General features: G+C 45.3%; 1 protein-coding gene across 3 annotated transcripts; it reads left to right on the top strand.

Moving 5' to 3' along the window:
• Positions 1–988: 988 nt before the first annotated feature.
• On the top strand, positions 989–21,588 carry SYT11 (synaptotagmin 11). Of its 3 annotated transcripts, none has more exons than XM_030841996.2 (4): positions 989–1,284; positions 7,429–8,246; positions 16,743–16,863; positions 18,382–21,588. In XM_030841996.2, the coding sequence occupies exons 1-4, from the start codon at positions 1,251–1,253 to the stop codon at positions 18,690–18,692; spliced, it is 1,284 nt and encodes a 427-aa protein (XP_030697856.1). In that variant the 5' UTR covers positions 989–1,250; the 3' UTR covers positions 18,693–21,588. The 3 variants fall into 3 exon arrangements, with proteins under 3 accessions (XP_030697856.1, XP_030697855.1, XP_030697854.1); XM_030841995.2 differs by having other exon boundaries at positions 16,740–16,860; XM_030841994.2 differs by having other exon boundaries at positions 991–1,284; positions 16,740–16,863.

Raw genomic sequence — 21,588 nt, 5'->3', positions numbered from 1 at the left:
AATACATGTGTTTTGAATGAATAACTTCTGGAACTGTTCTTTCCTCTTTTCTACAAGGACAGAGCGTCAAAGCTGAAAAAATACATTCAACTCTCTCACCTTACAGGTGAACCATCAACAAATATTTATGCATTTAAATAATTTATTTGACCTGATTCTGTCTGTAAACAGAATCCGACAGGATGAAAGTATCCACAGCCAAAAATGATGAACTTGATGTAATCATGGAGATAACCGCCAGTAGTCTGACTCTTAGGTGAATCATTCTAACTCTTCCAAATGTCAAGGAAATCTCTAGAAGCTTGGAGTTTCACTCGTGTCCTGCTTTTGAAACTACAGAATACACAGATCTGTTGGTTTGCTCGCTGGCGCTCTCTCTCTCTCTCTCTCTCTCTCTCTCACTCACTCACTTCCCTAAGCAGTTCTAAGCACTTGAAGCTTTTGGAAGAGAAATATCCAACACTGATTAACTTTAGCACTCTTTTTTACTCTTTTTTAAAAACAGCTTCAATTTACACATCACAGAATCCATCCGTTTTACTTATACAATTAAATTATTTTCAGTAAATTTTCAGAGTTGTGAAACCAACACCAGGTTTGGTCTTTAATCAGAGCTTCTGAAGTTTAAGAAAGTTTCCATAATAATCTTTAGTGGTCTCAGAAACGCATAACAATAAAGGCAACGAATACTGAAATGCAGGCAATATAGAATTTTATTTTTCCAAAATCCTGCCAGAACATTCTGCTGCTATATTAAGCCAAGGGAACCGGAATCACAAGATCTAGGGGATCTCATACGGTAAAGTACCTACACTTGTCCTTAGGCCTCGGGGTTTTAGCCTTACAGACCCACAGCCCATCAGTAGGCGGGGTCTCATTCTCGGGAAATCTTGGCGATGGGAGGGGTGCCCTCCCAGAGATCTTCCGGAAAAGGGCGGGGCTTGCCTTCCGGAACTTTTCGGACAGAGGCGGAGTCTTCTGCCGAGGGCCGTTCGGAGGAAGGCGGGGCCTACCTCGCATCAGGACCAGTCTGGCTGCACCTGCTTCCTTAGCTCAGAGCATCCCTGGAGCATCTTAAGAGGCGACCGCAGCTGGCAACCAGAGACCAGACCGTCGCAGGAGGCGTCCGCCAGATACCTTCCCCTTCTCCTGACCTAGCGCTCTGCAGCGGCGGCCTCCGTACTGACCGGAGGTCCCAGAGTTGTCTGACCATTGCAAAAGCATTTATAGCAATAGCCTCTGATTACGACATGGCTGAGATCACCAATATCCGACCTAGCTTTGGTAAGTAGAATCTGGCAAACTAAACCTGGGGTAGGTGAAACCGTTGCAAAGCCAAGGGAGCCCAGCAGCTGGGCAGAGCGTGAAGCCCAGACCAGGGCCTTCAAGTGCCAGCCCCTCTAGAATCAGGCCTGTGGTGGTGGGTAGAATCGGGCCTACTGTGGTGGGTAGCAGGCAGTGTACGGCACTCGAACTTAAGCTATGGGCTGCACGGGCTGAGAAGGCCAGAGCCACACCGAGGGTGGGGAGGTCCAGGATGCTAAAACCTTGTATGGTGCGCTGTCAGCACTGCTGGAGGTGAGAAGCAGAGAGCTTGAGGAGGATGTGAACCCCACCTTCTGGGGGAGGAGAGGTGAGGTAGCCCGAGCCCTCCCCCTTGGGGCACGCAGGGCGGTGCCCCTTCCTCCCCCTCCCACTCCTCAGGCCTGCGGGGGAGGGAGGTGGCAAGGGAGATGGGGCATCAAGATGGCAGCTTGGGGACTGTGGGCTGTGTGGCTGGCAGCCAGGGGAGGCGGCGGCCTCTGGGGAAAGAGGGGTGCGGGGGTGGGGAGCAAAAAGGAAGCCACTCCTTAAGCCGGTCAGCTGGATGCTGGGGCTAGGAGGAAACGTGAACCCTGCAATTTCTATTCTGCATCGTAATGATGGGATCCGTCCGTAGCTACCAAATGGCGCTTGGCGCTGCTGGGCTGGGGGATGACGTGATGTCTATTTCTGGGCCTCCTGGCAGCGCCTAGGCTCTTCTTCCCAGGCCTTTGTTCCCTGTTTCCCTAGGCTGGCTTTTCAAAAAGGGGGACTCACCCGCGCTGGTGCTGGCGGGGGCCCGATCCAGGCCGGAGGGGGAGGGGCGAAAAAGGCAGAGCCCGGGGAGGCCGCTTTGTGTACCAGAGAAAGCATTACGTCATCTCAGAGCTGCTGGTCCCCGACCCAACCCTACGGGCTCCAAGATCAGTTACACTCCCTGGAGCAGAGTGGGGTAGAAAATAGGGAAGCAGATGGGAAAGAAAAGCTCTAGAAGCGAGTTTTTCCTCTGGGGGATTCCTCCAAAATGTGCTAGGGTAGCAAACTTCCTGTGCTATGCTTTGCTGGCTCCAAAATAAAAAAGAATTACCTTGTTTCTCCCTCAGTTCTATCCCAGTTTGTATGGGAGAAGCCAGTGAGAGTTGCTGTCAGCCTAGGGTTCCTCCTTTTCCCTTAAGAGATTCTATCCCTCAGACAATCCAGAAGGTTTGAGCATCCAGACTCCAGTGTTTAGGGTGGGGCCACAATCCACCTAGGAAATGGCTTTTCTCACTCCCAAGTAAAAGGTTTATGGAAATGAACAGAACCCAGTGTGCTCTATCCCCTCAATGCCAGGAAGAAGACATCGGATCAGAGAAAGTATACAGACGACAGATCACACCCATTTACTACTTGTTTGCACTGATTCTCTAAGGCTAAATCTTGATTATATTTCTTTCTTCCACTTCACCTTCTGCATTTTTATTCTTTGAGTCCTAAATTTCCAAAATAGATGTCCCTTTTGTCATCACATGAGCACCTCATGATTTTTCTTCTTGCTCTTTCTTTTTCTTCTTATGCCTTCTTTCCAACATATTCTTTTCTTTTAATTGCAGTTCCAGAGTCCTTGGAAAGTTAGATGCTGTAGAGGGAATGTTAGTGGAAAAAGAAATTATCAGGCCCTTACATACTACATTTTATTTACTCCTTACAAATATCCTCAAGTGTATTCATTATTATATATATTTGCTAGATGAGGAAACTGAGGCTAAGGGAGATAAAATAACTTGGCTAAAGTAAAACAAACTAGTTAGGGTAGTGCTAGGATTTAAACCAATTTCCAGTTGATGCCAAAGTTCATTCTCATTTTACTGTGTCACGCTGGCCTACTTGACAGGGAAAAGCTATTTTAGCAAAGGAAGTGTCAATAAGCAGGGCTGGTCAGAGACTGAGAGAATTGGACAACGCCCAGATGTGTCTTGCAGATCTTTAAATCCATACAGAGGATCTCCTCTACAGAGAACTGCCACTTCTGACTTTTTCACATCGCACAGAGCACTTCATTTCAAACTCCCTAGCCCTTGAGAGATTCACCAAGCCAACACTCAATTATCCATGACCTTGGAGGACAGAAGGAGCAAGCAGCATGGGTCACTGCAATTTACTACTACTTGAAAACACTCACTTCAGCTTTTAGTTCCAACTTCCTTTTCCCACCAAGCTTTTGACTAAAGCTAGACAATATCTCTGATTTTTCTAGTTCACTGTCTTGGGGGTGGGGGGAGAGAGGCAGGGGTTAACAAATACTAAAATGAAGAAGACAGTAGGACAAAAGTGGGAAACAAGGCGGAGGAGATCGCCTAGGTAATTCACAAGTGGATTCATCCATTTCTCTTTTTTTCCTTCTCTATCCTCCTGAAAGATGAAAATCCTTCTTCTCTTTTACCTGCTCCACCTCTATTTTCTAGCAATAAAAGTTGAGGCACTGTAAGCAACAGTGGGGATCTCTCAAGATCACAGAGTAAATCTATGGTAGAGCCAAAAGGATCACTCAGATGTCTCCCATCCCAGGCCTTTAGACTCCCTTTCAAATCATTCTCAAAAATATACTTGTCTTGGTAGTTCCCTGCTTTTCTCTTCTCATAGAGACAATCAATATTCAGTTTTACTAATCGGTAGCAAGCAATTTTCAGGAAGTCCCTCATGGGTGAATGGAGAGCCACTTTTTCAAATTGTGCCTATTCTGATTGACAACTGAACCCAATCAATTGTTCAAGCAAATATTTACTGAGCTCCTGTTAGATGCAAGAGATTCAGGGATTCAAAAATGAACAGGGTGTTGTTTCTGCCCACTCTCAAGGTGCTTACAGCTAAGGCTGCTCCCATTTTGTGAAACCTCTCCCTAACAGCTTTTCTTTCACTTGATACTCTGAAAATAAATGCTGTTATTATTCAGTATGGCCATGGACACAGCCACCTTGGTTTACTTTGTTAAATGCCTTTACTCCTAATCTATATTAATATTTCAAAATGTAACCACTTCTTTTCTTACCTGGTCCCAACTTCCATAGAACCATGGAATGTTTGAGGTAGAAAGAATTTCAGAGACGTTTATTCCAATCCTCATTAAAGAAATCTTTTTTAGAATATGCCTGGGCTTCCCTGGTGGCGCAGTGGTTGAGAGTCCGCCTGCCGATGCAGGGGACACGGGTTCGTGCCCCGGTCCGGGAAGATCCCACATGCCGCGGAGCGGCTGGGCCCGTGAGCCATGGCCGCTGAACCTGCGCGTCCAGAGCCTGTGCTCCGCAATGGGAGAGGCCACAACAGTGAGAGGCCTGTGTACCGCAAAAAAAAAATATATATATATATGCCTGACTAAGGTGATCCAATCTCTGAAAGTTTTCAAATGGAGATTCACTGCCTCCTGAAGCCATCTGGGCCACTGAGAGGCAGTTCTAACAATAATTTGATTCTTTCATTGAGTCAGAATCTGTCTTCCTGTAGCCTGTACATGCTTATGTTAGACCTGCCCTCCAAAGTAAAATCCCATCAGACCTTCTTCCAGCAAAACGCCTTAAGTAATTGAAGAACGTTATTATTCCCAGACCCCTCAGCTCCAGTTCCTTCAATCTCTCCTCACTTGATATGGTTTCCAGGCCCTCTACTATCCTGCTTATCCATAATGTAGAGACATTCTGGTGTCAGATAGACCAGGGTTTAAATCCCATCACTGCCATTTGCTACTATGTGGCCTAGTGTAGATCTGAGTCCCCAGCTTCCTCAATTGTAAAGTGGGGATATTAATGGTACCTATTCAATGAGTTATTTGTTTCGGAGAGAAAAGTCTCTAACATGATGCCTGGCAGGGATATCACAAAGGTACACAAAAAATAGCAATTTTTATTCTTGTCAGTACTAGATAGAATACTCCATATGTGTCGTGACCAGTGCAGATGAAATTATACTACCGCTCCTGTGATCTGGACATTGCACTGATAATATAAGTTAGAATCAGCCTAATTATACTCCAAGATTTTTGTCATCTAAACTACTAAGTTATTTTTACTCACACTCATCAAGTAAGGTCTCTCATTGCCTATCAATAGGTTTTGAAGGGCAAATAGAATTTTACATTTATCCCTGTTATGTGTAATAATATTGACCTCATCCTGTTTTTCCAATCTGTGGAAGCTGTTTTTTATTTTTTATTGAGGTATAGTTGATTTACAATATTGTGTTAGTTTCTGATGTACAGAATAGTGATTTGATTATATATTTTCTATATAAAAGAATGTTCTTTTTCATATTCTTTTCTATTATGGTTTCTTACAGGATATTGAATATAGTTTCCTGTGCTATATAGTAGAATCTTGTTGTTTATCTCTTTTACATATAGTAGTTTGTATCTGCTAATCCCAAACTCCTAAAGTGGAAGCTGTTTTGAATTGACTAATTCATTTGAACACTTACTATGTGCCACATGGTTCTAGGACCTGGGAATACAGCAGTGAACAAAACAGTCACTATTCTTGTTACACTTACCTAGTGAGGGAAGACAGACAACTATATGTCAGGGGTAATAAGTGCTATGAAGAAAAATAAAGCAGGGTAAACGGGATATCATCTTACTTGGAGCAGTCAGGAAATGCTTCTCTGATAAGATGAAGTTTAGAACAGAGGCCTTCAGTGAGTGAGACCATGAGCCAGGCATATACTTGGTGAAAGGATGTTCTAGGAAGAATCTGGAATATGCTAAAATCACATTTATTTCCTTATTTCCCCTGCCCTACCCAAGACTTACCCTAATGAGTAGTATGGATAACTATAGGCCTTATCTAGATCTTTAAGCCTAAACCCAGTTTGGCTTCAGTGAACTTAAGGGGGAGGAAATCCCCAAACCTAATTATCTAAGTCAGGGGCCCGATTTGTGCAGGAAAAGACAAGACTAGAGGAGGGGAAGGAAAAAAATCTGTTTCTGTTTAGTTATTTGTTTACTTAACAAATATATATTAAGTACCTGTTAGGTGTTTTTAGTGCTGAGGATACAGAAATGAGCTAAACAGACACAATTCTTGTCCTTATGAAACTTACATTCTAGTGAAGACAGACAATAAATAGTAAAATTATATGTGTGTGTGTATATATATTCTTATGTATATGTGTGTGCCTGTGTATGTTTGTGTGTGTGTGTGTGTGTATGTGTGTGAGAGAGAGAGAGAGAGAGAAGCATGACAAGACATGTAGAGAAAATTAAGCAGGGCCAGGAAGTGTGGGTCTCAGGGGTGGAAAAGTTTACACTTTTAAATAGGGTGGTCAGGGAAAACCTTACTAAGAAGGTGACAAGGTCTGACATTTTCCACAGTCCCTATTTCTCCCTATTTAAAATACTTGTATTTCATACTAAAAGATTTTATTATTTTATCTTAAAACACAAGTATTTTAATTATTTTATTTATTTTATTTTATTATTTTATCTTAAAATACAAGTATTTTAAATACCTGGGAGCTGAAATTTGGAACATATTTCAAGTACTTAGACGCAGAGTTCTTCTACTTCTCACCACCCACCTACTTTTATCACCCTTGGGCACCCTACCAAAACCATCCAAAATCAACCCCACATCCTTCTACCCTACCTGTCAGTCAGTCCACACAAGCCCACTGTTGCAAACCCTGTGCTGGATGCTGTGGACTATCCTCCTGAAACCAGACACAGTTCATACCCTTGTGTAACAGTTGAGGTAAATGGGTTCTCCTGTAAAAAGGTGACCTATAACACCTTAGTCGACCTGTAGCCGACCTATAGGGCGGCTTTATGTGAAACACAAATCAATATGAGCAAACCATAAGTGCTGAGGGAAGGCCAAGAAAAGAACAGGCAGTCAGGTGGGGCACTTCAGGGGAGGCTTTCCAGAGAAGATAAGTATTTCATCCATGTTTGGTGGAAAGGAAGAGCCGTGGATTGGTTGGAGAGGATGGGTGAGGGAATCTCCAAGAGAGGGGAGAAGTTCATAAGCCCAGATGAGCAAGTTTTGCTTTGGAGACTAGGTTACAGATTAGCTTGGCTCCAGCCAGAAGCACTAAGCAGGGGTGCAATGGGCAGGGGTTGAGGTCCACCTGCCTTGACACGTCTCTGGTCTCCACCTTCAGATGTGTCGCCAGTGGTCGCTGGCCTCATCGGGGCCTCTGTGCTGGTGGTGTGTGTCTCGGTGACCGTCTTTGTCTGGACATGCTGCCACCAGCAGGCAGAGAAGAAGCACAAGAACCCACCATACAAGTTTATTCATATGCTCAAAGGCATCAGCATATACCCAGAGACCCTCAGCAACAAGAAGAAAATCATCAAAGTGCGGAGAGACAAAGATGGCCCTGCGAGAGAAGGTGGACGCGGGAACATGTTGGTGGACGCAGCAGAGGCTGGCCTGCTGGGCCAAGACAAGGGTCCTAGCTCTGGATCTTGTATAGACCAATTACCCATCAAAGTGGACTATGGGGAAGAACTGAGGAGCCCCATTGCGAGCCTGACCCCCGGGGAGAGCAAAACCACTTCTCCATCATCTCCAGAGGAGGATGTCATGCTAGGATCCCTCACCTTCTCAGTGGACTATAACTTCCCAAAAAAAGCCCTGGTGGTGACAATCCAGGAGGCTCATGGGCTGCCAGTGATGGATGACCAAACCCAGGGCTCTGACCCCTACATCAAAATGACCATCCTTCCCGACAAGCGGCATCGGGTGAAGACCAGAGTGCTGCGGAAGACCCTGGACCCTGTGTTTGACGAGACCTTCACCTTCTATGGCATCCCATACAGCCAGCTTCAGGACCTGGTACTGCACTTCCTCGTCCTCAGCTTTGACCGCTTCTCCCGGGATGACGTCATTGGGGAGGTCATGGTACCGTTGGCTGGAGTAGACCCCAGCACAGGCAAGGTACAGCTGACCAGGGACATCATCAAAAGGAACATCCAGGTGAGGAGGAAGAGTGTGTTGGGGAGGGATGGTAGGTTGGGGGAGAGAAGGGGACAAGTGGGAGGGGAGGGATGAGATGGATGGCAAAGAGGGGCTGTAGAGAGGAAGCTCTTGGCTGTCAAGGATAAGCAGTGGTCAAAGTAAGACAGAGAACCTGGCAGGTTAGGTCTCCTCCAAGAAGCAACTTCATGAGGAGAGAAGGGCAGGTAGCTTCTGAAATTTCACTTAGCGGTTGGCATCCTGATGCTGCATCCAGCTTGCTTGGAGCGGGCTGGCTCACCAGTCACAGACCCATCACTTCAGGGATAAGGGGGCTAATTTCTAATCCAAAATGTGTGATCTTCCTCTAGTGAACTTATTTCTCACAGCTGAGAAACTGTGAAATCAGTAATTTTCCCTTCGGCTTCCCTTTCCCAACCCAAATATAGAGATGTAAGTAGTATCATCTGTATGACTTTTAACCATTTTATAAATGAAACTTAACTGCTTCACCCTTTGGGCCCCTTACCCAGGCCCAAACCTTTGCCACAGATACTTCTCTCCCCGTTCCTCCTCTCCTCCTTGTTTGCATTAGAAGGGGGATGAGAGCCCTCCATCCTGCCTCCTCTCCACTGGGCCAGCATTGGCTCTTGAGTTATTTCAGGGATGCAAGAACTGTAACCCCCAGCCCCACTAGTTCATTTCCTCCTCAATCTGGGAGGCGTGTAGCTCTGTGGTTCAGCACGAGGGCTCTGGATTCAGACTGCCTGGCTTCACCTTCCAGCTCACCACTCTGCAACTGTGTGCTGTGGATGAGTTACTTAACTCTTCTAAGCTTCTATTTCCCCATCTGTAAAATGGAGCTGATAATATTGCCTTCCTTATGGGTTATGAGGATCCAATAAGATAATGTACCTGGCATACCATTGCCCTTATGGAGCTTTCACTTCAGTGGAGGAGAAATACAAAAAAATCTTGGCAATTATCACATAGTGAGTATGGTAGGTGCTATGAAAGAAGTTGTTGAAATTTTACACTTAGAGTTTCATTCCTTTTTCAGGATTTACCATAAGGAGTTAATAGCAAGGACTTTGAAGTCAGACCTGAGTTTGAATCTAAATTCTACCCATTAAGTGACCTTGAGCAAGCTGCTTAAATTCTCTAAGTCTCAGTTTCTTACAGGAATTAAGATGATGAATTTACATAATCCCTAGCCCATAGTAAACCTTCAATAAATGGGAACCATGATTATTATTACTATTATTATTTCTATTATTAATAAAGTTTGATCCCTGGGAGAGATATATGATTTGTAGGTATTTATATTTTGTTTTGACAAAGTGAAGGAGGAAGACAAGGGAGGCCTGGATCAGTGGAGAAGAGGGTAGAAGGTTCAGAAAGGATATCAGGGCCACTAAAATCAACTGCACTTTTCCCAGAAACAGCTCTGCCTGTAGATGCCTTACTGATCTCTTACTGCCTTCTTCAGCTGCCATCCCACGCCAGACTCAGTGGGGAGGCAGGAGGCTCAGGACTGGAAGGAGGCTTCCAGGCCAGCAGGGCTGAGTGTGCAGTGAGCTCCCAGAAACAAGGTTTGGCCACTGCTGAAGGGCACTGTGCAGTGCCAGGCTGGGGAGGGGAGGGGAGGCAGGAAGTGGCTCCCTCTGAACGTGTGTTCTTACCCCCTCTGCTGTGTAGGCGCCTGTCCCACTGCAGCCAGCCCAGCCATGCCATTGCCCAGAGAACCACTGTTGCCACGTGGTCCACTCAGCTCTACCTCACAGGGGCCGGGGGAGTCCAAACATTTCAAAGACCATTAGAGGCATTTGGTCAGGGCATAAACACTGGTCTGTTGCCAGGATACAATGAGACATCCCCGAGTCCAAGACAGCAAGAGTTCTTATATCCTCTGAGGTTGGAGTCAGAAGGCCTGGACAGAAGCTGCAGTAGTGACCTGTCTCATCTCCCTGCATCCCTTCCCCTCTCCTTGCATTTCTTTTCCTCCAGATTCTGCCAACCGCTCCCCTGATTCCTGACTCCCCTTTATAGCAGCTCCAGTGCTCTACTTCCTGCCTTCATCTAGCTCTCCTTGCAGGGTGGTTCTTTCCCAGCACAGCCTTCGCTGGAGCACCAGCCTGGTAAATCCACCAACTAGCTGGACTCCTTCAGACAGCTCATGCAGTCGCAGCCCACGGCTGACTGTGGAGGATGGCTCTGTACCAAGCTGCAGCTGGGAAGACACTGGCAAGGAAAGGGACTGATTTGGGCTGGGAACAAAACAGCCTCAAATCCAGGACACTGGGCAGGGAGCACAGACAATGGCATTTGCTAAACTGCCCGGGGCTCTTGCGGAGAGCCAAGCTTCTTTCCACTTTATTAACACCCTTCAGGAGGGATAAGCTGGGGCTGGGATCCTGAGCAACGCCCTGAGCCAATCCTGAGCCAATCCCCTGGAAGAGGCTCCAGACAGGACACCCAGAGCCCCTGCAACACCACCCCAGAGCCTTGCAGCCTCCCAGGTGTCCTAAGCCTGTTTTCCCCAACCAGTGCCAGTGGGTAGAGCTGTGTTCCATCCTGGGTCGTGGCTGTCATCTCTCTAGTCACTCGTCCCCCTGATTCCCTAGCAGTACAGCCTCAAAATGTCTACCCTAAACCCTCCCTACTGTAGCCAAGAACCTGCCCTTTCTGGATCTCCCCATATGGCTCATCAGTTAGAGCTGCTTTGGACTATTCCACACTGTCTGTAAAGAGCTCTTTCTGGTCTGGGTAAGGTACCCCCTTATAATAATGGAGCCAAATGTTCCCGGGCGGAGACTGGTGAGAACTGCATTTCTCTAGACAACCACCCACCCCTAACTGCATTTCCTGACCTTTAGCAGAAAATTCAGCTCTTGTCCTTTCCGTTATTACAGTCCACTGCAGTCCAGTTGAAGAAGCCCTGGACTGGTCATGATTTCTGATTCTGTCCATTTCACTGACTAATTCTGGGCAAGCAGTTACCTACTCGGCCTCAGTCTCCCTCTAGGCTGGATCACGAAGGCTAATGGATTGACTCTGTGAGAGTACTCAGCTCTTAGGAATATACAGAAAGATATAAGAAGCATTAAAAATTAACACTCAATTATTAATGAAAAAAGTTCACAGTATAAACTCTATAATGCCCAAAACTCTCTGAGTTGGACTTTAGAACTGGATTTTTTTTTAAGTGGCAGCTTTTTTTTTTTTCCTAGTATTTTATTCAGATAGAAATAAAAAAGTGAATTTACATTCCCATAATACATCCCCCACAAGGAGAAGGGGGGTGGTTCAGCGAGGGCTGGGGTTAAAGAAGAGACAGTGGGAAAGAAGTGATTTACAAGGTGGATAATAGAGAGTTGTTAGACTCCTAATTTCTTCAGGTCACTGTTTCCCAAACCATTTCCTGTCTTTCTACTACCAGATTGGTGTTCATGACCTGGGACAATGGTCATGGGAATGATAGGATTCTTAGAATCTCAGATTTACAAGAGAACTTGGAGTTCATCCAGTCTAGTCAAAAGGGACTGAAAAGAGAGAAAGAAAAAGGAATGTCAGTTATCCAGGAACAATAAAGAAAATTGCTATGTAAACTAAGTAAATAAATAAAACCACACACACAAAAAAGAAAGCTATATTTGTGTATTGGGGAGAAGACAAGGAGGGATGTGATTGAATGTTGAGGTTTTTGTTTCTTTTGTTTTCTCATGACTGTGATTTATGTGTAGCCCTGAGAACTTCTAGCCCCAATGAAGGTTTATTGAGGACGCATGAGTCCTCCTCTTTGCAAAGATACTGTGGCTAGAAAAATCACTGTGGGCGGGGCCCTGCTAATTATAAGAAATAGACTTATCCCTCGCCTAAGTATTTCCTTCAGCTGAACGTCTTCTTTAGGACCACTGCTCTTGTTCCTCTTTTCCACGGAGTGAGAAAGGATCCCGCTCTCTGAGAGCAAAGCCTCCCAGCTCTGTCAGGCATGGATAAAACCCTTTCTCCCCCTTGTCCTTCTGCTCGCCTGCCCCCCAACAGGGTCTTTACCTCACTAGGCCAAGGGGCTGGGAAACAGAGTTCGCTCCCAGCCCTTGACAAAGAGCCCTTGACAAAGAGTCATTGACAATGCCGCTTGGAATGGCAATTGGGTGGAAAGAGAAGGGGAGGGGGGAGGGGGAGACTTGAAACTCCAGGCCTTCAATGCAGAATGGAATGGCATTCAGGTGGTGTTGTGGCTGCAGACTTGGGCATCACAAAGGGGCAGCTGAATGGGGATGGGCGTTCTGCCCATGTAAAACGGCCAAAGATGAAGGGTGGGGGGGATCAGATGGAGAACAGTTGTCTGAGGAGTGATTTTAGGGGAGGAAATTATTGTGAAGGTAACCAGAAGTTGTCCACCTTCCCAACGAACTAAGGAAGGGGCACGGGATTTAAATTAGGATGATTTTGCTACAATGGATGATTTAGGAAACAGTTTTTTTTTTTTTTGAAACAGAGTTTTAAATAAATAACCAGAAAACCTAAGTATAATCTTGTACTCAATGTTATTTTTACAAATAAAACTCTTTTTTTTTTAACATTCTTTTGTTTTTAATATTTATGTAGTTTAGCTGCACAGGGTCTTAGCTGGGGCACGCAGGATCTTTTAGGTGCAGCATGCAGGCTCTTAGTTGTGGCATGTATGTGGGGTGTAGTCCCCCTGCATTGGGAGCACAGGGTCCTACCCACTGGACCACCAGGGAAGTCCCCAAGATTGCATATTTAACATTTAGATACCAATATTCAAGGATGGTCCCAGAGATAGATATCAAAACTAGTTAACATTTCATTATTCATGGAAATGGAGGGGAGCAGTGGCCCAAATAATCCAGAAGTTCTTTCTAGATCAGCACTATCTACTGGATGCTATGATGGTGGAGATGTTCTATATCTGCACTGTCCAGTATGGTAGCCACCGGCCACATGTGGATACTGAGCACTTGAAATATGGCCAGCGTGATTGAGAAACTAAAATTTTAATTTTATTTCATTTTAATGAATTAAAATTTAAATAGACACATGTAGCTAGCGCCTACTGTATTGGGCAGGCCAGTTGTGAATGTTTTAGAAGGCATTTAATTTTCTTTTTCGTGAGGGATTACTTTCCTGATGCCATTTGGATGTGGCTGATAGTAAAAATGAGTTTACCTTCTCTGACTGCGTTCTGACTCGTCAAAAGGAAGCAGCCCAGAAGTATACTGGCTGGCAAGGGCAACCAGCCTGTGATTGTACACTGGCTGAGGGTACTTCCCATGGATATAGTCAAGAGCCGGCTATATGTTAGGGGTAAGGAAAAGATGTGGGGCTTCAATCTAGCAGAGAATACCATGGACATCTTTTTCAAAGTCTATTTTCTTTTGTACTTCAATTTCAAAAGCTAATGGCTAAGTTTAACATTCAGTCACATTCAGTACCCTACGAGAGACATTTCCATATGGTCCTGGTATGAAATATAGCCTCAAGAACTTTTTTAAGCCAAATGGAAATATTATCACAGGTCATTCCTCGAGGTGACTTAAGACTTATAATCAGAGCATCAACTATTAGGGTTTTTCACTGATGAGCTAATTAAATTATTTACTGCTGTTGTTCTTTACTGCACCAGACACACCTGAGCAGGCAGTGCACTAGCCCATGAGCTTCTGGAGGGTAGGGGTCTTCTTTGTGCATCATTTCAGCCCTAGCTGCTAGCAGAGTGCCCGGCACTTAGTGAGTGCACAGCAAGTCATTTTGGTGGGTATGTGGCGTATGTAAGGCTGGTGGTCAGTTTGGTCTATTTTTGTTCAATCTAAGAATTCTCAAGTAGGTGACATTCCTTTGGGGCTATGAAGAATACAAGGAATAGGAGTTGATAGTGGAGGAATGATTTGGTCTCGAAATTTTTTTTTTTGTCTCAAATTTAACTTATTATGTCCTAAAGTCCTCCTATCCCACCTCCTTTTGTTTTCTTTATCCCAGCCTCATCCCTGCTTCCTAAGCTAGAAACACAAGAAATAGCCCTCCATCTCTTCCCTCTCCCCTATATTTTCATCCAATTAGCTGCCCCAACCCAGAAAATCCTGACAATTCTTCCTGAGCCATATCCTACCCCAGGTCCATCTCCTCTGCCACAGCCCTGGTTCCAGGCCTCATCATTTCTTCCCTAGCCTGTTGCAGCAGCCTCTTAACTGAGCTTTCTGACTTTGGTCTTTCTCTACTTTAGTTCCTTCTCTAGCTTTCACTCATATTATTATTAATATACTAACAACAACAATAACTGTCGCACCTATGCCTACAGACCTCCTCTTGCCTGGGTGCTGCGGCTGGCTCTGCTGTTTGGTTAGCTCATCCCCACTGCCCTTCACCTTCGCCTGACCCACCTCTCTGGGTTCCTGGCCCGTCCTTCCTGCCAGCACCCCAACATCAGGCACACTCTCTCCTCTCAGCATTCTCTGAACACAGCCTACCCTTTCAGCACCCAAAGACTTTGTACTGGCCATTCTGCCGCCCTGCCCCACGGGATCTTGTCTCTGCCCGTTGCCTGTGTCTCTTACTCACCCACCATCAACTCAGCCCAGACGTCAGCTGGCAAAGCCTCCACCTGAATCTCTCAACAGCACTGAGGAATTTTTTTTTTTTGGCTGCGCCACGTGACCTGTAGGATGTTAGTTCCATGACCAGGGATTGAACCCAGGCCCTCAGCAGTGAGAGTGCAGACCTAGCCACTGGACCGCCAGGGAATTTCCAGGCTTCTCACTTTTCTGACAAGTAAACATGTTTGTTTACATCTCTTGTCTCTTCTAGTGCGTGATAAGCTCCTTGGGAGCAAGAACTGAGTCCTATCAGTTCTGAATCCCCAGCACCTGGCATGTAATTAGTATCCAAATGTGTTTTTTTAATATATATATAAATTTATTTATTTGTTTTTGGCTGTGTTGGGTCTTCATTGCTGCGCGCGGGCTTTCTCTAGTTGCAGCGAGGGGGGGCTACTCTTCATTGCAGTGCGCAGGCTTCTCATTGCGGTGGCTTCTCTTGTGGCAGACCACGGGCTCTAGGCGCGTGAGCTTCAATAGTTGTGGCACGTGGGCTCAGTAGTTATGGCTCACGGGCTCTAGAGCACAGGCTCAGTAGTTGTGGCACACGGGCTTTATTGCTCCGTGGCATGTGGGATCTTCCCGGACCAGGGATCGAACCCGTATCCCCTGCATTGGCGGGCAGATTCTTAACCACTGTGCCACCAGGGAAGTCCTCCAAATATTATTTAAAATGTTCTTGGAGGACTGGAGGTTTTTTTTTTTTCTTTCAAGCTCAAAATAGAGCCTAGCATAAAATTTCAAAGTGGGGAAACAAAGTTATAGGTGGCTGGAGAAGACACTCTGAAGGTCATACACTGGGGCAGGCGGAGCAGGTGTGGATATTCACCTTGTGAAATGGAGGCCCAGGCTTCAGAAAGTTCAGGGACTTGCCCAGGGCCAGCTGGTGAGTAATTGGCCAAGTTACTCAAACTTAAGTTTCCTGTCTCCCACTATACAGTCTTCAAAACTTTTTTTATGGCAAGAACTGAATGAGGGACTTCCATGGAGGTGCAGTGGTTAAGAATCCACCTGCCAATGCAGGGGACATGGGTTCCATCCCTGGTCCAGGAAGATCCATGCCGTGGAACAACTAATCCCGTGCACCACAACTACTGAGCCTGCGCTCTAGAGCCCACGTGCCACAACTACTGAGCCCGTGTGCCACAACTACTGAAGCCTACGCGCCTAGAGCCCGTGCTCCACAACAAGAGAAGCCACCGCAATAAGAAGCCCACGCACCGTTATGAAGAGTAGCCCCCGCTCGCTGCAACTAGAGAAAGCCCGTGCACAGCAGCGAGGACCCAACACAGCCAAAAATTAAAATAAATAAATAAATTTGTTAGGCGTAAGGAAAAGATGTGGGGTTTCAATCTATCAGAGAATACCATGAACATCTTTTTTAAAGTCTATTTTCTTTTGTACTTCAATTTCAAAAGCTAATGGCTAAGTTTAAAGTTCAGTCACATTCAGTACCCTACGAGAGACATTTCCATATGCTCCCGGTATGAAAAAAAAATTTTTTTTAAAAAGAACTGAATGAGAGAATAGGAGAGAATGCACATCTCTGGTACACACTGTGTGCCAGGCACTGTGGTGTTTTACAAATTCTAAATTATCGAATCCTCTTACTAATCCTGGGAAGTTGGGACTATTTTTATTGCCATTTTATAGATGAGGAAGTGGAAGTAGCTTGTCCCAGGTCAGACAGATGAGAAGTAGAGTCAGGATTTGAATCCAGGCCTGTCTGGCTTCAGAGTCTGCGCTCCTAAATACTAGGCTATGCTGTCTCTCCCTGCAAATGATTTTATTTAGTATCAGGATTATGATGAGAACATTTCCTTTTTCCTCCGCATGCTTTCTGTGCTGTGGCCTGCTCCCTCTGCCGGGATTCTCACCTGCTCTTTCTTCTCCCCAGAAGTGCATTAGCAGAGGGGAACTCCAGGTGTCTCTGTCATATCAGCCTGTGGCACAAAGAATGACAGTGGTGGTCCTCAAAGCCAGACACTTGCCGAAGATGGATATCACCGGTCTCTCAGGTAGCAGCTATTTACTTCAACCTATTTCTTTTTTCTCTTTTTTTTTTTACATTTGTTTTAATTGGAGTATATTTGCTTTACAATGTTGTGTTAGTTTCTACTACACAGCAAAGTGAATCAGCTGTACGTATACATGTATCCCCTCTTTTTTTGGATTTCCTTCCCGTTTAGGTCACCACAGAGCACTGAGTAGAGTTCCCTGTGCTATACAGCAGGCCCCCATTAACTATCTACTTTATACATAGTATCAATAGTGTATATATGTCAATCCCACTCTCCCAATTCATCCCCCTCCCTTCCCCTCTTGGTATCCATACATCTGTTCTCTATGTCTTTGTCTCTATTTCTTCTTTGCAAATAAGACCTAGATGAGTCTATACCAATTTTTTCAGATTCCACATATATGCGTTAATATACAATATTTGTTTTTCTCTTTCTGACCCACCCCACTCTGCATGACAGTCTCTAGGTCCATCCACGTCTCTACAGATGACCCAATTTCATTCCTTTTTATGGCTAACATTCCATCATATACACGTACCACATCCTCTTCATCCATTCCTCTGTTGATGGGCATTTAGGCTGTTTCCATGTCCTGGCTATTGTAAATAGTGCTGCAATGAACAGTGGGGTGCATGTGTCCCTTTGAATTATGGTTCTCTCAGGGTATATGCCCAGTAGTGGGACCGCTGGGTCACATGGTAGTTCTATTTTTAGTTTTCCAAGGAAGCTCCGTACCATTCTCCATAGTGGCTGCATCAATTCACATTCCTACCAACAGTGCAAGAGGGTTCGCTTTTCTCCACACCCTTCCCAGCGTTTATTGTTTGTAGATTTTGTGATGATGGCCATTCTGACCGGTGTGAGGTGATATCTCATTGTAGTTTTGATTTGCATTTCTCTGATAATTTGTGATGTTGAGCATGTTTTCATGTGTTTGTACTTCAACCTATTTCTATCTGTTCGTGCCCCACCCACCGCTGCCCCTTGCCTGTGACGCAGACACCCCCTCTCCACCTTTCAGGACCCCTGGCACCTCTCATTGTCCACCCATTCCTCCCTCTGTCTACATTCTCTTCCTGATGAATGTAGCTGGGAAGGTGCTTTGGTTAAGCAAATGGGGTCTCTACATTTGGCGAGGTATCCTCAGTGCTATGCATGCCTGCTGGGTGCTGTGCCCTCGTTCCAGGTGAGACTCCGCAACAAGCCTGCAGGCTTTGTTAGTCCCTGTGCCCTTTAAAATGCTTCTTGGTGTCGTGGGCTTTCTTTGGCCCTGACTCGAGGTGGCTGTTCTGTTCCATGCCTGCCTGGTTTCCTTGGCCCCTTGTCCAGGTGGGCAGACGTGTACCCAGTCAGTGTACACTTAGTGTGCAATCACTAAAGACCACACGGGGTGGGGGATGGGACACCAAGGAGATGAACAGCAGAAGCCCCTCCTCCCCAACCGGAAGCCACCATTGTATAGGAGAGGACTGTGTCATAGGCCTGTCTCCCTTTTTCTGATCTCTTTGGGGGCCCCAGATCCTTATGTCAAGGTGAACGTCTACTACGGCAGAAAGCGCATTGCCAAGAAGAAAACCCATGTGAAGAAGTGCACTTTGAACCCAGTCTTCAACGAGTCTTTCATCTACGACATCCCCACTGACCTCCTGCCCGACATCAGCATTGAGTTCCTTGTCATCGACTTCGATCGCACCACCAAGAACGAGGTGGTGGGGAGGCTGATCCTGGGGGCGCACAGTGTCACAGTCAGCGGTGCTGAACACTGGAGAGAGGTCTGCGAGAGCCCCCGCAAGCCCGTGGCCAAGTGGCACAGTCTGAGCGAGTACTAATCCTCTTCTCCTTGCCTCTAACCCCAGGGCCGGGCTGGGCAGGGACGTGGTGGGGAGAGAGATAAACAGAGAGAAGTGGACTCAAAACCTCATTTTAGCTGTAGAAGAAAATTTCTTACAAAACAAACCCCACAAAGAACACCCCACATGACCACAGCTGCAGATCAGTTCTTAGCGATGATGATTTTTCTCCTTTGCAAGGCACTAGGAAATCCCTTTTTTTTTCTTTTTTTATGGGGGAAACAAAGAGAGGGAAAGACCTCTACAAGTCTATATATAAAAATGTAACCTTATACTTGCATGTCTAATACAAACTGAAGAAATTAGCCTAACTGCCAACATCAAGGTACAGATTTTAATCCATGAAAATTGTGTTTTGTGCCGAATTGTATTTGCTGACTACCTGAAATTGGTCTCTTTTTACTGGGCTTCTCTAGAGTTATTTTCACTCCCCACCTCTGTGGAAGAATCTTTTGCTCTTGTAAAACCTCATGTTTTTATCATCCCCATCTTTTCTCCCGTTACCTCTTACATTTCTGCTCTTTGACTGAGCGCAAGGTCCAGAGGTCTGTAGTAGGCCAAGAAACAAAGGTGGAACGGATAAGGCAGGGTTTGCAGGAGAAAGAGTACTTGCGAAATGAGGTATGTTTGTTATTAGCTCTCCTGCTATGAATGGGTAAAAGGCAGTCCTTGATTAATTTGTGATCAAGTACACAAAGACATCAGACTTTTAGGTAGATTTTGGGTTTACAAAACTAGATGACTTGTCTAAAAAGAGCTTTGGTGACTTCAAATTCAGCTACAGGATAGTACCAATGAATACATCCAGCTGATCCCAAATGTAGGTATGAAGACAAGGAAAGGAAAATGAGATGACTGCCATCTCCCTTTGTAACTGTGTCTGGAAGGACAGCCATTCGTTGGTTGATGGTTTAGAAATCATCAGAGTTTTGAAGGATTAAACTGGCCTTTGTTTTTCCAGAAATGCTGAAAACTGAGAAGCTTTAAAGTCTTCTTAAGTAGCTTAGATGAGGTTAGTTTTGCTTTATAAGGAAAAGGGACTTCAGAAATTATTCTTTCTCTTTAAATTTTTCAATCATGGCTCTTAAAAATAACTAAATGAGTACCTGTGACTAAATTAGTAATAAAGATAACTTGGACTTTTTCGGAACATCCTTTCCCTGAAAACAAAGTGCTTAGTTCTTAGGACTTCTGAATCTCAAGATAATATGAAGGTATGGGTAACCACAGAGTTCAATCCTCCTCTGCCAGTGGACAATAGAGGTTGAGAGAGATTCAGCCTCTTGCTGGGATTAGAATTCACATCTCCTTATTCCTAGACCAGCCATGTCTCTTAGAGTTGAGACTTTTCAGATGGCAGAGACTTCACTGACAATAAGTAAGCCTGGATAGGCAGCAGATATTTTTGCCAGCCTGAAAAGGAACTCAAATAAGCAGCAGCTTGAACCAAGGCCTGAAAGATTATCCAAGATTGAAATTCCACATTCATACAAGAACATCACTATCTGACTTGCTTCTGAGAAGGGAGGTGAAGAGCTGAGTCTCCGTGGAGAGTGGTGATGTTGCCTTTGACATTCCCTTAACTCTGTGGATTTAAAACCAATCTGTTCCCCGCCCACCCCCCATTCTTTTTTTTTTTTAACCTGGATTCTTGACAATGCAGAGCAGCAGTTCTGAGCAGGCACAAAGCCCACTCTCTGTTCTTGTCCCTGTCATCCCACATCCCCCATAATCTGACTCACAATCTCATCATCAGTTGGGTTCACACCACCAGTCTCTATCCAACACTCCATGGAATGTAAATACTGTATCATACGTAGAAGAAAATAATTTTTGTTTTCTAAAAATGCATTTTGAGATAGTTTCATGTAAATCTGACAGGAGCACTCTGAAGCCCCATTAGGAAAAATTTTAAATGGTTCCTCTTCATCGCCTTAATGTCTAAAGATCAGAAATCGCTGAGCAACCCGCTTTTGTTTCCTTCCCAGAAACAATGCAAAGCAACAGGTGGAGATAGTCTGGCCTTTGCCCTGCTGTGTGTGCCTCTGTAGCTCCTCCTGACATAAGTCTGGGAAAGCAGCCTCACCCAACTCCTCTCTTCCCCACCTCCTTGTAGCTTTATTCCTTGCATTCTTTGGGTCTACTGAGCAGTGGGTGGTGAGGTGGCAGGGAAGGAACCAGTAGTTCTGTAGCCTGGGAGCTGCCTCGGTGTCTTTCTCAGAAAAATGGCAAAGAGGCAGACAGTACAGGGTTCCTCCCTCCTACCTCAGGCCTGATCCATCGTGCCCTTGACTTTGCTGTCCCAAAGTTTCTTAGCTGGCTTTGGCTTTCACATTTGTTCCACCCAGAGCTAACGGATAAGGGTGGAGGAGGAATGCCTACTCCTAAGAGTCAGTTAAAAGACAAGAGAGTCACATTCTAGCTTTTGCACAAGGCACTCATGGTCAGGAATAGGTTAGGGAATGGTCACTTCTGATTTTCCAAGAGTCAGTCCTTCTCTGCTGATATCTTGATTCCTTTGGGAAGACAAGAGTTTTTCTTAATAACAAAAGTCCCTTTTATGAGTTAGTCCTTCCTTCAGTTCTTCTCAGTGGAGCACAGCCAAGATGTACATGTTCATGAGTGGTGCTCTGGATGTGCAAACAGATAGAACTGGCTCATGGGACAGGGGCGGCTTGCTCAGGAGAGGGAATAATGCAAGTCCTTTTTCTTGGAAGGCTTTTATTATGGCCACGATAGTGACATTGCCCTCACCATGCTCCTTCTCTGATGTGGTCGTCTTTCTTTACCTTGTGTCTTCTCTTGTAAAAATGAAACTCAAAAATAAAATAAACGTGTCAAATTAAAAAAAAAAAAAAACGAAAAAAACGAAAAA

This window comes from Globicephala melas, chromosome 1, assembly GCF_963455315.2.
Source record: "Globicephala melas chromosome 1, mGloMel1.2, whole genome shotgun sequence".
Taxonomy (NCBI): domain Eukaryota; kingdom Metazoa; phylum Chordata; class Mammalia; order Artiodactyla; family Delphinidae; genus Globicephala; species Globicephala melas.
The sequence above is the reverse complement of the archived record's forward strand: the minus strand, read 5'-3'. Positions and strand labels throughout refer to the sequence as shown.

Excerpts from the sequence above, each read along its gene's own strand:
- SYT11 (XM_030841994.2), top strand. The coding sequence starts at position 1,251 with ATGGCTGAGATCACCAATATCCGACCTAGCTTTG. Across the intron at positions 1,285-7,428 it reads CAATATCCGACCTAGCTTTG|ATGTGTCGCCAGTGGTCGCT; the intron begins GTAAGTAGAATC and ends CTCCACCTTCAG. Across the intron at positions 8,247-16,739 it reads TCATCAAAAGGAACATCCAG|AAGTGCATTAGCAGAGGGGA; the intron begins GTGAGGAGGAAG and ends TCTTCTCCCCAG.